The 20,032-nt window shown below is 44.9% G+C and overlaps 1 protein-coding gene across 3 annotated transcripts in view; it reads right to left on the bottom strand.

Annotated features, from left to right (window-relative positions):
• Positions 1-20,032, bottom strand: part of LOC115479546 (WD repeat and SOCS box-containing protein 2-like) — a 77,659-nt gene that overhangs the window by 32,033 nt on the left and 25,594 nt on the right. For all 3 annotated transcript variants that reach the window (XM_030217507.1, XM_030217506.1, XM_030217508.1), the window contains 3 exons: positions 17,975-18,146; positions 12,876-13,132; positions 8,960-9,091 (listed from right to left, as the gene is read on the bottom strand). In XM_030217507.1, coding sequence (XP_030073367.1) covers positions 8,960-9,091; positions 12,876-13,132; positions 17,975-18,146 — 561 coding nt within the window. The remainder of the gene's footprint in view (positions 1-8,959; positions 9,092-12,875; positions 13,133-17,974; positions 18,147-20,032) is intronic.

Here is a 20,032-nt window from a genome sequence, read left to right as displayed (position 1 = left end):
TATAAGACGCACTTTTTTTCCCCCAAATTTGGGAGGAAAATGGGGGGTGCGTCTTATAGTCCGAAGGTAGCGATTTCGGGATCGCCCTCCCCCCGAGTTCGGGATCGCCCTCCCCTACTCACGTCACGCGATGTTCCCTGGTGGTCTAGTGACGTCGGGGCAGGAAAGAGCCCCCTCTTTCCTGCCCAGCGCGCTGCTCTCCGTCCTCCTGTATGCATGCAGCCTGACGGTCTCGGTGAGATTCAAAATGGCCGCCGAGAATTGAAGTCTCAGTGGCCATTTTGAATCTCGCCGAGACCGTCAGGCAGCATACTGGAGGATGGAGAGCAGCGCGCTGGGCAGGAAAGAGGGGGCTCTTTCCTGCCCCGACGTCACTAGACCACCAGGGAACATCGCATGACGTGAGTAGGGGAGGGCGATCCCGAACTCGGACAAGACGCACCGGAGCACCTAGGTTTTAGAGGAGGGAAAAAGGAAAAAAAAATTTTTCCTATTTCCCTCCTCTAAAACCTAGGTGCGTCTTATGGTCCGAAAAATACGGTAAATCAAATTTTAAGGTTTTTTTTTTTCTGACTTGCCTAGTTTAGATTCAGTATCATCTGTACCAAACTCTCTGCAACCTTCCGCTGATGATTTTTTTTCAATCCAAGGTAGATAAGATAGGACAAACCTTCAGTCCACATGAACCAAAAGATATTGCCTAAGGTGATGTCTAGGCATAGTCTGAACGGTGTTCCAGGCGATAGATACTGGGAGGTATTTTCACCAGTTTCTGATCAATGGGTTCCCAGGGTGTTACATAAATCTTGTCCTTAGATATATGTCCATCTTTTCTGTTAAAACAATTACCAAGTGACACTTCCCACTGGTTAACTAATTTCATCAACACTGCAAGAAGGTTCAGATCCTACTTTGTTAACTGATATTATACTTACTCCAATTCCCAAAACAATAGGATTAGATCTCACTAAGGTAGAAAATTATCAGCCAGTAGCCAGCATTCACTGGCAAGCTAATGTGAAATCTGCAGTTTTCTCAGCAGCTCTCAGATTACATATTCTCTAAGGATTGTTTGCATTTTACACAACATAGTTTCCGCCCATTTCGTAGCACAGAGACATTAATGACCGAGATCAGAAAAGTTTTATGCTGTGGTAAAAAAAAAACATGTTTACCACAGGGTGACGTATCTGCGGCTTTTGATGTCATTGATAAGTATCAAATGTTAAGTAAATTTGGTGCTTTGGACATGGGAGGTAACGTGCTGAAATGGTTTTCAGAATTTTTGAACAAAAGGAAATACTGCGTTATGGGTCAAAATTCAGTTTCAGCAACATGGGGAGGCTCATTGTGGAGTTCCGCCAGGTTCCCCTTATTCACCTTTGCTGTTTAGGGTCTATATGAGTTCACTGGGGGAAATACTGTCTAATCTGGGTATTTTTATGCTATCTTATGCTGATATTTTCATTTTTAAGTCCTGCATATGTGAATTTTGGAGACATGAACGGGTTTGTCCAGTACGTTATTTGATTGATAGACGATTAGACATATAACCGTGAAATCAATTCATAACTTCAGGAAGTCACTGAAAATCATCTTGTTTAAGAAGACCTACCCCTCAGACCCAACTTAATTTTCTACTTCCTGTGATACAGCAAAACTATGGACCGTATACTCATGTTATTTATAGGTTTACTACTTTGTGTATTTGTATTTTACCGAACTGGAGCCTTCCTCTACGGTATTCTGTAAGCCACATTGAGCCTGTAACTAAGTGGGAAAATGTGGGGTATAATGTGTTAAATAAATAAATAAAATAACTTTCTGAAGTTAAATAAGAAAATTGGTGTTATGATTCTGCCAGTTTGGCAGGGAGAGAGGGGGGATGTCTCTTCTGATTGGCTGCCAGGGTTTGTGCTGACATCAGTGGGGAGTACTTTAGCCTGCATGTTGCTTCTTACGCTGCTTTGGCGTTACATTCCCTGTGTGACTAAAGCCATCCAGTCCTCTGTCAGTACCTTGTTGTTCTGACTTTGATCTGAGCTTTCCTGTCCTGGGATTTCTTTCCTTTCCCTTCTGTTTGTGTTAGCTGGGGGCCAGCCTGTGCGTGTGTGCGTAATCAGTTCTCTTGCCTCCAGCTGGGCTTCCCTTCTGCCTGCAGTTCGCTGAGGGAAGCCAGTTGCTTGTTTGTCAGTAGGGGCTGGGGTTTGTTCAGCCTCTTTCAGCTAGGCTGCTTGTCTAAGAGCTTCCTCTGGTTGATTGTTTACTCTAAGGATTTCTTACTCTAAGGATTTCTCTTCCCAGTGTCTGCTGACTCAGTGAGTTTAACCCTTTGTGTACTGTGTGTATTGTGTCCCTGCCTCTGCCTTGCTTCCCCTGGGAGCTTTCTCTTTGATTGTTTACTCTAAGGATTTCTCTTCCCTGGGTCTGCTGGCTCAGTGAGTTTAACCCTTTGTGTACTTTGTATACTGTGTCTCTGCCTCTGTCTTCAGTGGGATTGAGTCAAGGGCTTTCTACCTCCCTTTTGTGTCTTGTACCTCTGGCCTCTGGCAGGGGGCTATCTCACCCCTTTTGGCTTGTTGAATTAGCTCCCCTGCCCCGCGCTAGGCCCCGGGGAGGGTGTGGCCCCGCTCTGGTTCTTTTTGTTATTCCCTCTGCCCTATTGATGGGGTTTAGCGCGTGTCTGACATTTTGGGAGCCCGGGGGGCCCTCAGAGTTCTTTCACCCCTCCCTGTGTGTGTCTGGGTTCCAGTTTGGCCGTGAGGCCCGCACGAGTGGCTCTGCACGCCTGAGTTCTGGTTCGGCCGCGAGGCCCGCCTGTATGCCTATTTCCCTTTCTTCCTGAGGTACTGCAGGGGAGGGTAGCTTAGGGGTTTTGGGTAGCTGGGGTGTGTGGTGGTGGGTCGGTCTCCCCTTGGCCTGGGTCGGCGCTCTGCTGGCCTCGGCCAGGGCCCAAGGGCTCACGACCAACCCAACGGATTACAATTGGCTTGTTTTGGGAATTCAGATCGGATTATCGGAAGAAAGACTGTGCTGGGGAAGTGCTCGATACAGAAGAGGAGAATTCTAACGTTTTGGATATATTTCTTGTTTCTAAATTATCTTTTGAGATACAGATAAACTTGTAAGGAAAACATTTCTTTTTATTGCATCAATTGTGTACAAAACTTTCATATTTAACTTCCGAAAGTTTTTGGGTAGTGGTTCAGGCAATTACCTCAATTAGATTATTATAATTCTTGGTATGGTGTGATCTTAGCAAAACTATGGGCTACACTGCAGCTCATCTAACTTTTGGAGTTAAAAAATATGATTGGGTTACTCTGGTGTTGCCACCATTGCAATGGCTCCGTATTAAAGAGAGTGTCGATTTTAAATTGCTGACATTAGTATATAAAACTTTATATGGTATGGGTCAACAAGGTTTGGTTCATTTTCTCTCATATTCAATTAACCATACACATTCCCGGTACAAATCTTTGTTGAAACTTACATAAGTACATAAGTATTGCAATACTGGGAAAGACCAAAGGTCCATCAAGCCCAGCATCCTGTTTCCAACAATGGCCAATCCAGGTTGCAAATACCTGGCAAGATCCCAAAAAAGTACAAAACATTTTATACTGCTTCCCAGTGGATTTTCCCCAAGTCCAATTTAATAATGGTCTATGGACTTTTCCTTTAAGAAGCTGTCCAAACCTTTTTAAAACTCTGCTAACTGCCTTTACCACATTCTCTGGCAATGAATTCCAGAGTTTAATTACACCATGAGTGAAGAAATATTTTCTCCGATTCATTTTAAATTTACTACATTGTAGCTTCATTGTATGCCCCCTAGTCCTAATATTTTTGGAAAGCATAAACAGACGCTTCACATCACCCGTTCAACTCCACTCATTATTTTATAGACCGCTATCATATCTCCCCTCAGCCGCCTTTTCTCCAAGCTGAAGAGCCCTAGCCGCTTTAGCCTTTCCTCATAAGGAAGTCGTCCCATCCCCTTTATCATTTTCGTTGCCCTTCTCTGCACCTTTTCTAATTCCACTATATCTTTTTTTGAGATGCGGCGACCAGAATTGAACACAATATTCGAGGTGCGATCGCACCATGGAGCAATAAAAAGGCATTATAACATCCTCATTTTTGTTTTCCATTCCTTTCCTAATAATACCTTGGCTTTCCTTCAGCAAAATCTGTTTGTTTAAAATCATAAATTGATAATTCTTTTGGACATCAGGGAACTAAGCAGTTGAATAATCTTTTGGTGGATTTAAGACAAATTTTATCTTATTTTCTTTTGTGAAAAGTTTTAAAAATGTATTTTAATTGTTATGATGCAAAAGGTTAGTGGAGAAGTAGCCTAGTGGTTAGAGCACTGATCTTGACATCCAGAGGTGCCCAGTTCAATTCCCACTGCTGCTCTTTGTGATCTTGGGCAAGTCACTTAACCCTCCATTGCCACAGGTACAAACTTAGATTGTGAGCCCTCCAGGGACAGGGAAATACCCAGAGTACCTGACTGTAACTCACCTTGAGCTACTACTGAAAAGGTGTAAGCAAAATCCAAACAAATAAATAGCCTGACATGTAATCTATGATTGTTGTAAATGTCTGTATCTGCCTAGAAACTATTTATAAGATTAGTGTGGACTATAAATCACAAGACTAGAAAAGAATAGTTTATATAATAGAGTTCTACAAATAAATGCTTTTGATGCAAAAGTTTATCAGAATTAAGTCTGTAAACTTGGGATAAGCAACTCCTCAGCACTTAGCTCCTCTGTGAAGATATGACACCAGATGTCACTCTAAAAGTGGCGCAAAGTCATCCGCTGTAAAGGCCCTGTGGCTTTTCGTTTCAGTTTTCATTAACTGAGGTCCATGTGTGCACAGACTATTTTGCTTAGAGGTAAAATATGGGTCTTTCATTATTTAAATTATTATAACGTGGATGGGAAGACTTTTCAATTTTTTTTTAAACAAATGCTCAGCATGGTTGATTATCCTTTACAACACGCTATTCAATTAGGGTGGGCAACAATTAAAAAAATTAATCATGTTATTAACATTTTTAATCACATCATTAGTCGAACCTCTGGACTGGATGGCTTGGTAGTGGTAAATTCAGCTCCCCTTCCGCTGCTAAACCTGTAGCCCCTGTCACGCACACCCATTTCTCTCCTCTCCTACTGCTGACCCCCCCAGTACATGAGTCCAGCATCCCCCTCCAGCATTTATCTTAACATTTATCTGGCTCTTCAAAGGGCCAGCAGCGATTCCCACATGCTACTTGCAACCAACACTGATGTCTTTTCTGTGTTATGTTATGCCAACGTGAAACAGTATAGGCAGGGGAGAGAAAGCTGGGGGACAGGAGTTAAAATTTCAATCATGATATAAAAATTTAATCATAGTGTTATATTCTTTCCTCTGTTAGACCTGTTCCTAAGGGCTAGGCCTAAGGCCTGTACTTTGCTCAGTTTGGTTCTCACATGTAACATACAGTACTGTTTTCTCAGGAGCTGAGAACAGACACTTCGGGGATACACATTTTGTTGACTTTGCTGGAGCTGAGACTACGCATTTCATATAAACTGGATATAATGATGTAACCTTGGGACACAGTGAGCCTAGAATGTTTCAGTTTTTGGGTGAGGGAACACAAGGGTATTGTTCTATGTATTTTTTGCTCTCTGACTAACTGCACGCAGAACTGATAAGTAATTAGCCAATGGCTATCGACTTTGCACGTGAACTCCCATCAGGAGAGACTGATAGAATACAGGAACAATTCACATATGGTATAAGGCTACCTAATGGTTCTAGTTTATGGGAAATCACATGATTGGGGAGAAACAGAACTTATGACAGTATATATGTGATTACTGAGAGGTGTGAGTTGAGCAGATTTTGTTACACAGTTTTTGCGTCTCGCTTTTCTGTGACAACCTGCTCCAGAGAGGGAATAATTTATTTTGTATCTGACTTAGGGATATACCAATAAAGATTTATTGCTGGTTACGCCAAAACACCTAAATCTGTTTCTCTCTCTTATTTTTTCCCCAGCCCCCGAGGCTGAGGTATTTCCCTCCTCCCACGGGACAAGGGAGGAAGGGAATAATAATATACAATAGGTAAAAGTTTAAAAATGTAATCACATTAATAGTGCAATAAATGCTCATCCCTAGTATTGATCTTTTCAGAGCATATAGTTCTCGCAGTCAGTAACATCAATGGACTCTTTTATTCTGGATTGTGCATCAGGCTGGTATAATGTCCACAGTGTAGAACAGTGTCTGGACTCCTTTACCCTGATTTAGTAAGAGTCTGAATCATGCTTGTCCTTAATCAGTTTTATAACTAAACTAGCCGTTAAGCCTGTTAAAACGGGCGAGTATTGGTATGTTTTATTTTGATGTATAACTCCCTCCCAGCTCCAAGGCCCCATTCCCTTCCCCCTCCCCTCCCAGCTGCAAGGCCCCCCGCCCTCCCTTCTTCCCTGCCAGCTCCAAGGCCCTCTGTCCCTCCCTCCCAGCTCCAAGGCCCCCCCTCCGTCCGTCCCTCCCAGCTCCAAGGCCCCCCTCCCCCCTGCCAGGTCCAAGGCCTCCTTCCCCTCCCAGCTCCAAGGCCCCCTGCCCTCCCTCCCAGTTCCAAGGGCCCCCCTCCGTCGCTCCCTCCCAGCCAGCTCGAAGGCCCCCCTCTGTCCATCTCTCCCAGCTCCAAGGCCCCCCCCTCCTTCTGACCTCCCATGTCCAGCATCCTCCCTGCTTCCCTCCCAGCTCCAAGGCCCCCTCCCCTCCCAGCTCCAAGGCCCCCCTCCTTCTGAGGCCTCCCATGTCCAGCATTTCTCCTGCCCTCCCCCGCCCGAGGTCGCCACTGCCTCTCCCCCCCCCCCCGAGGTCGCCGCTACCGCTACCCGCCCCCCCCCCCCCCGGGGTCACCGCTGCCCCCCTCCACCCGGGCCGGGCCCTCTCTTCTCTATTGAACTTACAGTGCCAAAACCGCAGCAGGCAGATCAGCTCCCATTGGCCTTCCTTCCCTGCCTGTGTCCCGCCCTCATGTGACGTAACATCGGCGAGGGCGGGACACAGGCAGGGAAAGAAGGCCGACGGGAGCTGATCTGCCTGCTTTGGTTTCGGCGCTGTAAGTTCAATGGAGAAGAGAGGGCCCGGGTGGAGGGGGTCCAGTGGCGACCTCGGGGGGGGGGGGGGTGGCGGTGACCCCGGGGAGGGGGGAGAGCGGTAGCGACCTCGGCGGTTCCCTCCTCAGCGCAGTTTCCCTCTCTGTTCCGTCATCACATCTTGATGCGGGGACGGGACAGAGAGGGAAGTCTCTACTGCGCATTTGCAAGTGAGTAGGTCACTTGCCATTTATATGTTTGATACAAACAGGAAACATCTCAATGCTACTTTCTCTTGTTACTTGTGCAGAGTTTGGGTAAGCAATAAAACACTGGTAATCATGACTTTTTTTTATTTTTTATATGCTCTCACAAAGTTCCTGAAATCTGCTTCTTGCTGGCCTCCCACTTAGTCACCTCTCCCCTCTCCAATCGGTTCAAAACTCTGCTGCCTGTCTCGTCTTCCACCAGGGTCGCTTTACTCATACTACCCCTCTCCTCAAGTCGCTTCACTGGCTCCCTATTCATTTTCGCATCCTGTTCAAACTTCTTCTACTAACCTATAAATGTACTCACTCTGCTGCTCCCCAGTATCTCTCCACACTCGTCCTTCCCTACACCCCTTCCCGTGCACTCCGCTCCATGGATAAATCCTTCTTATCTGTTCCCTTCTCCACTACTGCCAATTCCAGACTTCGCGCCTTCTGTCTCGCTGCACCCTATGCCTGGAATAAACTTCCTGAGCCCCTACGTCTTGCCCCATCCTTGGCCACCTTTAAATCTAGACTGAAAGCCCACCTCTTTAACATTGCTTTTGACTCGTAACCACTTGTATCCACTCGCCTCCACCTACCCTCCTCTCCTCCTTCCTGAACACATTAATTGATTTGATTACTTTATTTTTTGTCTATTAGATTGTAAGCTCTTTGAGCAGGGACTGTCTTTCTTCTATGTTTGTGCAGTGCTGCGTATGCCTTGTAGCGCTATAAAAATGCTAAATAGTAGTAGTAATAGTCTCAGAATTTATTTAACGTCATTTGCATTGACTTGGGAACCTAAACTTGTTGAGAAGTTCTTGTTAAAATGGATCTTCCAGTTGTCAGCCTCTGCTTGCAGTTCCTGGAACTGAAGGGTAATCTGTGGATTCAGCAGAGGGCTGCTGATTGCAAGCTGACAATCCCCAGAGGGCCTCATTGGTTCACATTCACACAACCAAACTTTGATTTCAGTTTTGGCCGAAACCAGGCGATAAGTTTCGGCTGCAATTTCGGTTTCAGCCAAAACTGAAAAGAACAGTTTTGATCGGCCTCTAAATTCATTGTGGGCATCCTAAAAGGTTTTGTCTGCAGCCTTTGGAGTCCAGAGCTGAGAACCCCTGGTCGGGTTACGTCCAAAATATTACTTTTCTCACAATCAGAGAGTTACCAGCATAACAGGATACCTCACCTGCCTACGTCATTCTACAGAGCTAAAAGATATCCGTCACAAAGCACACTGGTTGAAAATTTGATCAGAGAAACCAGAGAGAAGGTGCTGGACATTCTCACTTTCTGGTGAGCTCCTGTACAACGCTTTGATTGTAATATCCAGGTTTATCAAACTCTGCTGAATAAAGGGGTAAAAACAAATGCAGAAACCAAACGAAATGAGAGAGTCCAACATGCAGTCTGCGGGCAGAGGTTTACTTTAGGGCTGGGATATACTATTTTCAAAGCAGAGGCCTGTAGGTACTTGTTCCACAGACTGCGTGCAGGGAACATTCTATGCTTCTTGTAAAAGCTGCCCTGATGTCAGTTTCACTGTTCCCAGAAGGATGTCAGAATACTGTACTATACATACCATCTTTCTTCAGATCCCAAATACGAAGAGTCTTGTCCCGGGATGCAGAGACGAGGATCAAACTTCCATTGGGAGCAAAGCTGAGGTCTCTCACAACATCCAAGTGTCCAGAAAGGTTAAAGAGCAGGCATCCTGCGGACAGCAACAGAGCTTTCAGCTCATCTTCACCATCATGTGCTCAGTACCCACCCAGACCACCATGTGCCACCTCCTACAGTCAACTCTTCCTCCAGGTCTCAGGCATGACGACATGGACTAGCGAGGAATGAGAAACCTCCACCCCACAGCCCTTTCCCACTCCTTTATATTTCAAACATCACAACTGCCTATCTAATCGACATTTATTTAGAACCCCCTTAAGTCCTAATGATAGGTCCAAGAGACATAAAATACCTTTAGTTTAGAAAATAGATTAAGTAATAGTTGTACCTAATGCATAGTATATAGAGACACTTAAATTAGATTGTCCTTCATCAAATATTTATCATACAAATAGTTATGTTTCTTTTCCTAAAAGCTTAAATCATTATATGTTTAAAAAAAAAAAGTACATTATTCTAAACATTTTTACAGTGAACTTTAAATGACGGGAAACTTAATTCTAAATGATTAGTGTTCATTTAACTCGATCTAGGTAAAATATGGATCAGTTGAATGACATGAATTGAAGTCAGACCATGTAATACCTTAAAAATCTAACGAGGATTTGAATAAGATGTGGGCTTTAAACGGAAGCCAGTGTAATTTTAATAATAAAGGAGGCACTTGATCAAACTGACTGGATTTGGCTATTAAATAAGCAGTTGTTTATCGTTTATTCATTTATCATTTAATAATTTTTCCTACACCAACATTATTGCACAGCGAGTCAAATCAGTTTATAATAAAACTGAAAAACAAGCAACATAAAAGAACGCCATTAAAATAAAGGAAAGCACAAAACACATCATTCAAACAAGAGAAAAAAAAATCATAATACCGAAGCTTCATGAAATCCACAGGATAGTCCTCCCTCCCTTTGTTTTGGAGGGAGGACTATCCTGTGGATTTCATGAAGCTTCAGTATTATGATTTTTTTTTCTCTTGTTTGAATGATGTGTTTTGTGATTGATATAAAATGCAGAAATAACCTTCAGTAAAACAGACGGGACCGTACGCAAAGTCACCCCAGACTCTGAAAATTGCAGAAATGGATCCCGACATGACAACGCTTGGATCTTGGCCCTCTGCGCTGCCCTAAGAACCAGATTCAGGTTCCAGGCCAGGCGGAGGTCGAAGGTGAAGAATCCCCCACAAAAAAAATATACTCCACATCCGGATGAGCAGCCAGTGAAGAACCCAACATGCGCCCCACTGTAACAGGCCAAAGCAGCCACCTGAACCCAGAGGGATTTATAGGCCAAACCTTTCTGCAGACCTTCCTGTAAAGAGGCCAACAGCTGTGGCGCCGACGCCTGCAACTGTGACCAAGCACAGGCCGCACACCATGCCACAAATGTAAACCACACCCAAGCATACAATGTCATAAAAGACCACTTCTGAGCCCGAAGCAAAGTAGCGATCACCTCTTCCCGCAGCGGGAGCATCACTTAACCGTCTCTACTGCCATGACTTGCACCGCAAACCTCCAACGAAGCAAAAAAAAAAAAAAAGAAGCCAATCACCACCATAGGAAGGAGCAGCGCTGGTCTCTGTCAGCAGCAGTTCCTCCCAGAAGTGAGCCTGCCGCCAAAATAGGCTCACCAGGCTCGACAGGGCTAAACTTATGCCCAGACACAGCGAACTTCCCTGCGGCTATAAGTTTTTTTTGGGTGAGGAAGGCTACAGCCCTGGCAAAATCAGAGTACAACAAAACTGGGAAAAGAAAATCGGGGTGAGGCAGGGACCCAGACAATCAAGTATGCCCCCCCCCAAAGGATGGACTTCACTTTTAACTCACAAGCAGGAATGTGTGAACTGATGTTCCCAGTTCTGATAATGAACACTTATTCTCAGCTGCCCTGACTCACGTAGCCCACTCCAGCACGATTAAGTGAGAGTCACCTTTCCATATCACAGCCTCATCTTGGATTCCAACAGATCAGGCAGGAGCAACTAGGGATTTCTGATGCCCCATTAAAGATCTGTTGACTCCTTGGAATAAGTGGGCAGGGCTGGGCAGTAGTGGTAATGTCATGGGGTGGGTAACATTTCTTGATGGATAAGTTGAAGGCAGGGTTTGGAGACGGGGTGGGGCTTCTGAGTCTTCTGGGAAGGAGGTCAGGTGGAGGATGCAAAGAGGGGCAAGATGTAGCATTAGGGACTGTGATGCTGAAGAGAGACCTAAACTCTGTCGAGCTTTCCCTTTACATCACGTGTGGCCACAGCCTAACTTATAGAAGACACTTTAGTGCACTGATGTTTAACCAGAGAACGTTCACTGAGGGAGTGGCTTATGGAAACCATAACAACATGGCAGTGAGCTCCTTAAACTTACTTTTGAAATATTAATAAGCTAATTTGCATTTTAGAATGGAAATCTGTGCCAAGACAAAACTGGTATTCACTACACTGGATTAGTGCTTTTCACACTCAAAGGTTTGTGACAGCACCAATACATAGTAACATAGTAGATGACGGCAGAAAAAGACCTGCACGGTCCATCCAGTCTGCCCAAGAAATGTGCCACTTTTTTGTGTATACCTTACCTTGATTTGTACCTGTCTTTTTCAGGGCACAGACCATACAAGTCTGCCCAGCACTATACCCGCCTCCCACCATCGGCTCTGGCACAGACCGTATAAGTCTGCCCAGCAGTATCCCCGCCTCCCAACCACCAGCCCTGCCTCCCACTACCGGCTCTGTTATCCAATCTCGGCTAAGCTCCTGAGGATCCATTTCTTCTGAACAGGATTCCTTTATGTTTATCCCACGCATGTTTGAATTCCGTTACCATTTTCATCTCCACCACCTCCCGCGGGAGGGCATTCCAAGCATCCACCAGTTTAGTGAATAAGTCCTTTAACTTTCAAAATTTCATAAATATAAAATAATTTAAAAAAGGAATGAGGTCATAAGATTGCATACAGACGAATGAGATAAGAACATTTCTTTGCTAGGGACAAATCATAATCCTAATAATTTATCACCTCACTATTTGGTGCATATAATGAAAGGCAGTCTATCAAACTAATACACAAAACACCTATTTTTTGCTCTCAGTATACAAAGTTGTGTCCTCTGAATGGTACAGAGCCACAGAGAATTGCAATATCAGGGCATCTGTGAACGAGGGCAACGAGAGATCAAAAAAAGCAACAGGGAAGCCTTGCACTGAAGACAGAGGAAGCAGAGAGGTTCTCAGCAAGCTGCTTAACTCATCCATGCTCAAACCCTGCACATTCCTTAATCTTTCACCCCTCCCCCCTTCCTCATGAATAAATGCTGCAGAGCTGAACTCCAGAAGTAACTGCATTTGCAAGGGTTGCTAAACGTCATGTTTTTTTGACAATGTTAACTTCCCACTGCCACGGAAGCCAATAAAATGAAGAAAAATCTTTTCCCGAGAACAGTAAAACAAAAAAGAATACATTTGGACACATTCCCTATGTTCCTAGGCTGCAAAAACTGCATATCCAAGATAAACCATCACCACATTCTTTTGTATCTTTAGAATATAAGAGCAGGGTGGCTGGTGACTAATTAGCCAGGTCAGTGTTTAATGATTCCTTTGTTTTATCAGTTTTTTGGTTTAAACTTTTTATACACTGCTTGGGCTGAAATCTACGAGAACAGGAATGCTTGAGTATGTCAGAGAAACTGGGAACATGTAATCCTGTGCAGAATGAGAGCTGCTGAGCAGGGTGTCTTAGCCTGTGCATCAATCACAGAACACAGAGCAACGGCAGACTGTGGAATGTAATACGACTTGCTCTACCTGTCTCCACTTCCCAGACTTTGATGTGCCCATCGTTGAGCCCTGTGGCGAGGATCAGGCAGGAGAAGTCCGAGCAGGGTTCTTGTGTTCCACTGGTTGCCCAAAGCCTCTTCCTGTTTAGGAAAGGTGAAAAGCTGAAGGATAAACCCCACACAATCTGCCCGCAGTCCAGCGTCTTCTCCTTCAGGTTGCTACCTCGTGACCTCACCTCAGCAGGCTTCACATAGCAGCTTCTGTGGTCAAATGCCTTGGAAATTCTATGAAAAGAACAGAGAGACATTAGGGGAAAAATGAGATCCTAAGCAATAGATTACTGGGCTCTAGGGTGAAGGCTTAATATGACCTAGAGTTTCCCAGACACCTTGCACACTTAAAAGACCTGAGGGAGCTGCATTAAAGCGGTATTGTGTGTTGGTGAAACATTAGAGACAATTTTTTTAAAAATGAAAGAAAGAAACGTCATGCTACATCAGGTCAAAACCCATCATGCTCAGCATCATGTTCCCAACAACGGTCAAGGTAGGTCAACTGGAAGTACCCAACAAATCGTTAAGAGAACATCCCTTCTGTTGCTTACTCAACTGATCTCATGACTGCCTGGTTAACAGTTGTTAAAGCACCTGACCATCAGAAACTTGTCCAAACCTTTTTCCAGCCCAGCTATGCTATTAAACTTGACTGCATCCTCCAGCAAATTCTCCAGTCTAAACTGGAATGCTGACTGAAAAAAATTTTTTTCTTTTAAATCTGCTGTAATTTTCGTGAAGTTTCCCCTAGTCCTGGTACAACTGGAAGGAGTAAAACTGTTCTGTACCGCTCATGAGCGATTTTATCAACCTCTATAATCGCATCTCATCTCAGTCATCTCTTCTTCAAGCTGAAGAGCCTAACCTGTTTATTCTTTCTTAATAATGGAACAGTTCCAATCACGATCAGTTTTGTTGCCCTTCTCTCTGCACTTTACCACCGATTCTATCAACTCTGTAATTTTTATATACTTTGTACTCTAGTACCATCACTTCCCACTGGTTATTTTTCATGAGGTCTCAGAGGTGCCTATTAAGTCTAAAACCTTCAATTAGTGTTACAACATAGAGGAAAGACTCACAATTTTGTCTAGGTCTACTACTACTTAGCATTTCTATAGCGCTGCCAGGGTTACGCAGCGCTGTACAAGTTTAAACATGGGGAAGGACAGTCCCTGCTCAAGAGAGCTTACAATCTAAAGGTAAAAACTATGTAGTCAGTGTAGGTATCAGGAATGGGAAGGTGGTTAGGCACCAAAAGCAAGGGAGAAGAGATGGGCCTTGAGTAAGGACTTGAAAATGGGCAGCGAGGGCGCATGGCGTATGGGCTCAGGAAGTCTGTTCCAGGCATAAGGTGATGCGAGGCAGAAGGGGCGGAGTCTGGAGTTAGCGGTGGTGGAGAAGGGTACAGAAAGGAGTGATTTGTCCTTAGAGCGGAGGTTACGGGTGGGAACATATGGGGAGAGGAGGGTAGAGAGGTAATGGGGGGCAGCAGATTGAGTGCACTTGAAGGTCAATAGGAGAAGCTTGAACTGTATACGGTAGCGGATCGGGAGCCAGTGAAGCGACTTGAGGAGAGGGGTGATATGAGAGTATCGGTTCACGCAGTAGATAAGACGTGCGGCGGAATTTTGGACAGATTGAAGGGGGGATAGGTGGCTAAGCGGGAGGCCAGCGACGAGAAGGTTGCAATAGTCAAGACGAGAGGTAACGAGCGAGTGGACGAGGGTTCGGGTGGTCTGTTCAGAGAGGAATGGGCGAATTTTGCTAATATTATAGAGGAAGAAGCGACAGGTCTTAGCTGTCTGCTGGATATGGGCAGAGAAGGAGAAGGAGGAGTCAAAAATAACTCCGAGATTGCGGGCTGAAGAGACGGGGAGGATGAGGGCGTTGTCAACAGAGACAGAAAGTGGGGGAAGAGAAGAAGAGGGTTTGAGTGGAAAGACAAGGAGCTCAGTCTTTGCCATGTTCAGTTTCAGATGCCGGTTGGACATCCAGGCAGCGATGTCTGAAAGGCAGGCCGAAACTTTGACCTGGGTTTCAACTGTGATGTCGGGAGTGGAGAGGTAAAGCTGGGTATCATCAGCATATAGATGGTACTGGAAACCATGTGATGAGATCAACGAGCCCAGGGAAGAGGTGTATATCGAGAAAAGAAGCGGTCCAAGGACAGATCCTTGAGGGACCCCAACAGAGAGCGGGACGGGGGTGGAAGAAGAGCTATTAGAAAATACTCTGAAGGTGCGTTGGGAAAGATACGAGGAGAACCAGGAGAGGACGGAGCCCTGGAATCCAAATGAGGACAGTGTGTCAAGAAGTAAATTATGATTGACGGTGTCAAAGGCGGCAGATAGGTCGAGGAGGATGAGGATAGAATAGTGACCTTTGGATTTGGCAAGGAACAGGTCATTGCAGACTTTAGAGAGTGCTGTTTCTGTTGAGTGTAGTGGGTGAAAGCCGGATTGAAGCGGGTCGAGGACGGCCTGAGAAGAGAACAAAGGACAGCAGTCAGGTGTAATACTATCTGCCTGGCTAGAATGAACAGACAATAAAATGGTAGCTGAAAGGGAAACTAACAAACTTGGGGGAAGGTTTACTAAAGCTTAGCTCGCGTTATCTGCAGTGGGGCCCATTTTATTCCTATGGGTCCTGCTGCAGATAACTCAAGCTTAGTAAACAACCCACTTGGTAACACAGTAATAATGAATGATTTCAATTACCCCAATCCTGAATAGGTAAGTAAAAAATTAGGTCAGTGCTTCTCAACCCAGTTCTTAGGGTGCACACAACCAGTCAGGTATCAGGATATTCACAATGAACTGACAAGAGACATATCTGCATACCAAGGAGGAAGTGCATATTCATTGTGGACATTATTAGGAAAGGAATGGAAAACAAAAGTGAGGATGTTATAATGCCTTTGTATCGCTCCATGGTGCGACCGCACCTCGAATATTGTGTTCAATTGAGGTCGCCGTATCTCAAAAAAGATATAGTGGAATTAGAAAAGGTGCAGAGAAGGGCGACGAAAATGTGTGCAATTCTAGTCACCACATCTCAAGATATAGTGGAATTAGAAAAGGTACAGAGAAGCACAGCAAAAATTAAAAAGTGGATGGAAGACTTCCCTATGAGGAAAGGCTAAAGTGGCTGGGGCTCTTCAGCTTGGAGAAAAGGCAGCTGAGAGGTGATATGATAGAGGTCTATAAAATAATGAGTGTAGTTGAATGGGTAGATGTGAAGCGTCTGTTCACGCTTTCCAAAAATATTAGGACTAGGGTGCATGCGATGAAGCTACAGTGTAGTAAATTTAAAACGAATCGGAGAAACCTTTTCTTCACGTAACGTGTAATTAAACTCTGGAATTCGTTGCCAGAGAATGTGGTAAAGGCGGTTAGCTTAGCGGAGTTTAAAAAAGGTTTGGACGGCTTCCTAAAGGAAAAGTCCATAGACCGTTATTAAATGGACTTGGGGAAAATCCACTATTTCTGGGATAAGCAGTATAAAATGTTTTGTACATTTTTGGGATCTTGCCGGGTATTTGTGACCTGGATTGGCCACTGTTGGAAACAGGATGCTGGGCCTAATGGACTTTTGGTCTTTCCCAGTATTTTTTGTTACATTTGTACCCCGCGCTTTCCCACTCATGGCAGGCTCAATGCGGCTTACATGGGGCAATGGAGGGTTAAGTGACTTGCCCAGAGTCACAAGGAGCTGCCTGTGCCGGGAATTGAACTCAGTTCCTCAGTTTCCCAGGACCAAAGTCCACCACCCTAACTACTAAGCCACTCCTGGCAATACTTATGTACTTATCCTAAAAACCCAATTGGCTGAGTGTACTCCAAGGACTGGTTAAAAAGCACTGCATTAGGTCATGTTAAGAAGGTAGTTTCTACCTATACTTTGGGTTAACCTTCCCAATGGGCCACACTTTGCACTTGCACAGATTAAATTTCATCTGCCATTTGGATGCCCGGTTTTCCAGCCTCCCAAGGTCCTCCTGCAATTTCACACAGTCCGCATGTGATTTAACAGCTTTGAATAGTTTTGTGTCAACTGCAAATCTGATCAGATCATTTATAAATATGTTAAATATCACCAGTCCCAGTACAGATCCCTGGGGCACTCCACTCTCCTGCATTAAGAGAAATGGCCATTTAACCCTACCCTCTGTTTCTATCATTTAACCAGTTCCCAATCCACAACAGAAAACCTAGACTCTGAAAATCTAGATATACCACATCAACTGGTTCCCCTTTATCCACATGTTTATTCACACCTTCAAAACATTTAGCAAATTAGCGAGACAAGGCTGAATCCATGCTGACTCTGCACCATTAAACCATGCCTCAAAATACACTGACCTAGTAGCACACGGACAATGTCGTATCAGATCAATGAATGAAGGCAAGGGTAGGCAAACTATGGCTCAAAAGAACTTTGTATCCAGCCTGCTCCTTTCTGTAAAATCTTACACCCTTACCAATCCACTGACACTGGAGTTTGGCAGTCGTTCCTGCTGATGTCATTAAAGGCCCAATGTCGTACATGTCTCAGCACATCATAAAAGTGGACACTGGGCCTTTGTAAATGACTTTTGTCAGGAGCAGCTGTGGAGTTATCTCCCCTGCTCCCTTCTCATTCTTCTGTCATCACTGCAGCTGCCTAGTGCTATCCAAAACTGCCAAGAGGCAGTGGCGGACCAAGGGGGGGGGGGGGGGGGTCCGCCCCGGGTGCACGCCGCTGGGGGGGTGCCGCAGCGCGCGCCTGTCAGCTGAGTTTGCTAACTTCGCTGCAGCTCCCTCTGCCCCGGAACAGGTTACTTCATGTTCCAGCCGGGGCAGAGGGAGCTGCAGCGAAGTTAGCGAACTCAGCTGACAGGCGCACGCCGCGGCACCCCCCCCCCCCCCCAGCGGCGTGCACCCGGGGGGGGGTGTCATTTCGCCGGGGGGGGGGGGGGCGCATCGGCGATCCGCCCCGGGTGTCATGCAGGCTAGGATCGCCACTGCCAAGAGGATTATGCAAGAAGGGGAGAAAAGGATTCAGCCCTTCTAAAATACGTAAGTCACTCACAGTTTGGTGTTCCCTAATGGCCATGGGATCAGCTTCACAATGCAGTGCCCCTGGGACCAGGCAAACCATGCACCATCTGGAGAGAATGCCACACTCCATGTCTCACAGCATGACTTCCAGTCAAACTGCTGTGCCTGGCCTGGCCTCAGCTCTGCCAACAGGAGAGGCACATCTGCAAAAGAAAGGGAGAAACCAAGTCAGAACTTTATCACCCCATCCCACTGTCACTCAAAGCTGCACAGACCGTCCATACTGTACATTTCAAAAGTACACCAGAAATGCAGCAATAACACCATCAATCCATCACTTCTCTGCCGCATCAATAAGAATAAACAACAATGGGCCGAGCTATGTGGATTACTTCTTGGATTAGGTCTTCCATTCCCCAAATTAATGTGAAGACAATGTTGACTTATCTAGGGAAAGGTTACCAGTTAAGGGACCATGGCTGCAGAGTTCCTGAAGTAGTTCTGCAATGACTGAGCTTGGTGAGGCAGGAGAGAGAGATTAAATGGGGAGGGGGGGGGGGGGGTAAGATTCCTAAGTAATTGCATAAAGGCTTATGGTACAGGATCCCTGTCCTGGAAGCCCACAGTCCATACAGCTATGATATCACAAATGACATCTTGAATATATACTCTGTGCAAACCTTATTTATTTGTTACATTTGTATCCCACATTTCCCCACCTATTTGCAGGCTCAATGTGGCTTACATAGTACCTTAGCGGCGTTCGCCGGTTCCGGTCTGAACAAATACAAAGTGTGAACAGTACAAGGTGTGGTTGTGGTAGAATAGGGTTCGTATATGATAGATACATTGGGGAAACATTTGGTAGGAAGAGGGAGAATTGGGGTGAGTCCATTATGTTCTTGGTGTTGTTGTGTAGTAGGTATTCTGGTTCTTATGTTGGGTCGGTGGGGTATGCCTTTTGGAACAGGTTTGTTTTCATTTTTTTCCGGAATTTTAGGTGGTCGTACGTTGTTTTTACTGTTTTTGGCAATGTGTTCCATAGTTGTGTGCTTAAATCACAATCAGGTTTTCGCCCCCTTCATAGCACTGAAATCGTGCTCATTACTCTCCTGTCCAATTTCAAAAAGGAAATAGCTATAGGTAATAGCATTCTTCTACTCCAATTTGACATGTCCAGCGCTTTCGACATGGTTAATCATGACATTCTATTAAACCTTCTTGATTACTTCGGGATCGGAGGAAATGTACTTAGTTGGATAAAGGGTTTCCGTACCTACAGAACCTACCAAGTAAAATCTAATTCAATCCTATCACCGCCATGGAAAGCTGATTGTGGAGTTCCTCAAGGCTCCCCTCTATCCCCTACATTCTTCAATATAATGTTGATTCCCTTGGCCAAATCCTTATCCAAGCTTGGCCTCAACCCACTCATCTATGCCGATGACGTCACAATCTACATTCCCTTCAGAAAGAACCTGGCTGAAATCTCCAAAGAAATCAATCTTGGCTTGCACACCATGAACAAATGGGCTAATACCTTTCAGTTCAAACTGAATACTGAGAAAACACACTGCCTTATCCTTTCATCTACACATAACAGATTCAAACCTTCATCTCTAATCACTCCAGACCTTACCCTTCCTATCTCTGAGAGACTAAAAATACTTGCAGTTATCATTGATCGCAACCTAACACTTGTAAGCCAAACTAATTCAGTAACAAAGAAAATGTTTTTCTCATTGTGGAAACTCAAGCGGATAAAACCTCTTTCCTAGAGAAGTTTTTCGACACCTAGTTCAATCAATGGTATTAAGTCACCTAGACTATTGGAATGGAATATATGGTAGATGCAAAGAACAAGCTGTTAAGAGACTTCAGACTGCCCAAAATACAGCAGCCAGATTCATTTTTGGTAAATCCAAATTTGATAATTCTAAGCCCCTTCAAGAAAAATTACACTGGCTCCCAATAACGGAAAGAATTAACTTCAAAATTTGTACCCTAGTCCACAAAATTCTTTATGGAGAAGTCCCAGGATACGTGAATACCCTAATCAACCTTCCTCCAAGGAATACATCAAGAACAT

The sequence above is a fragment of the Microcaecilia unicolor genome, chromosome 11 (assembly GCF_901765095.1).
Source record: "Microcaecilia unicolor chromosome 11, aMicUni1.1, whole genome shotgun sequence".
Taxonomy (NCBI): Eukaryota; Metazoa; Chordata; class Amphibia; order Gymnophiona; family Siphonopidae; genus Microcaecilia; species Microcaecilia unicolor.
Note: the sequence above shows the minus strand (reverse complement) of the source record. Positions and strands in the feature narration are given on the sequence as shown.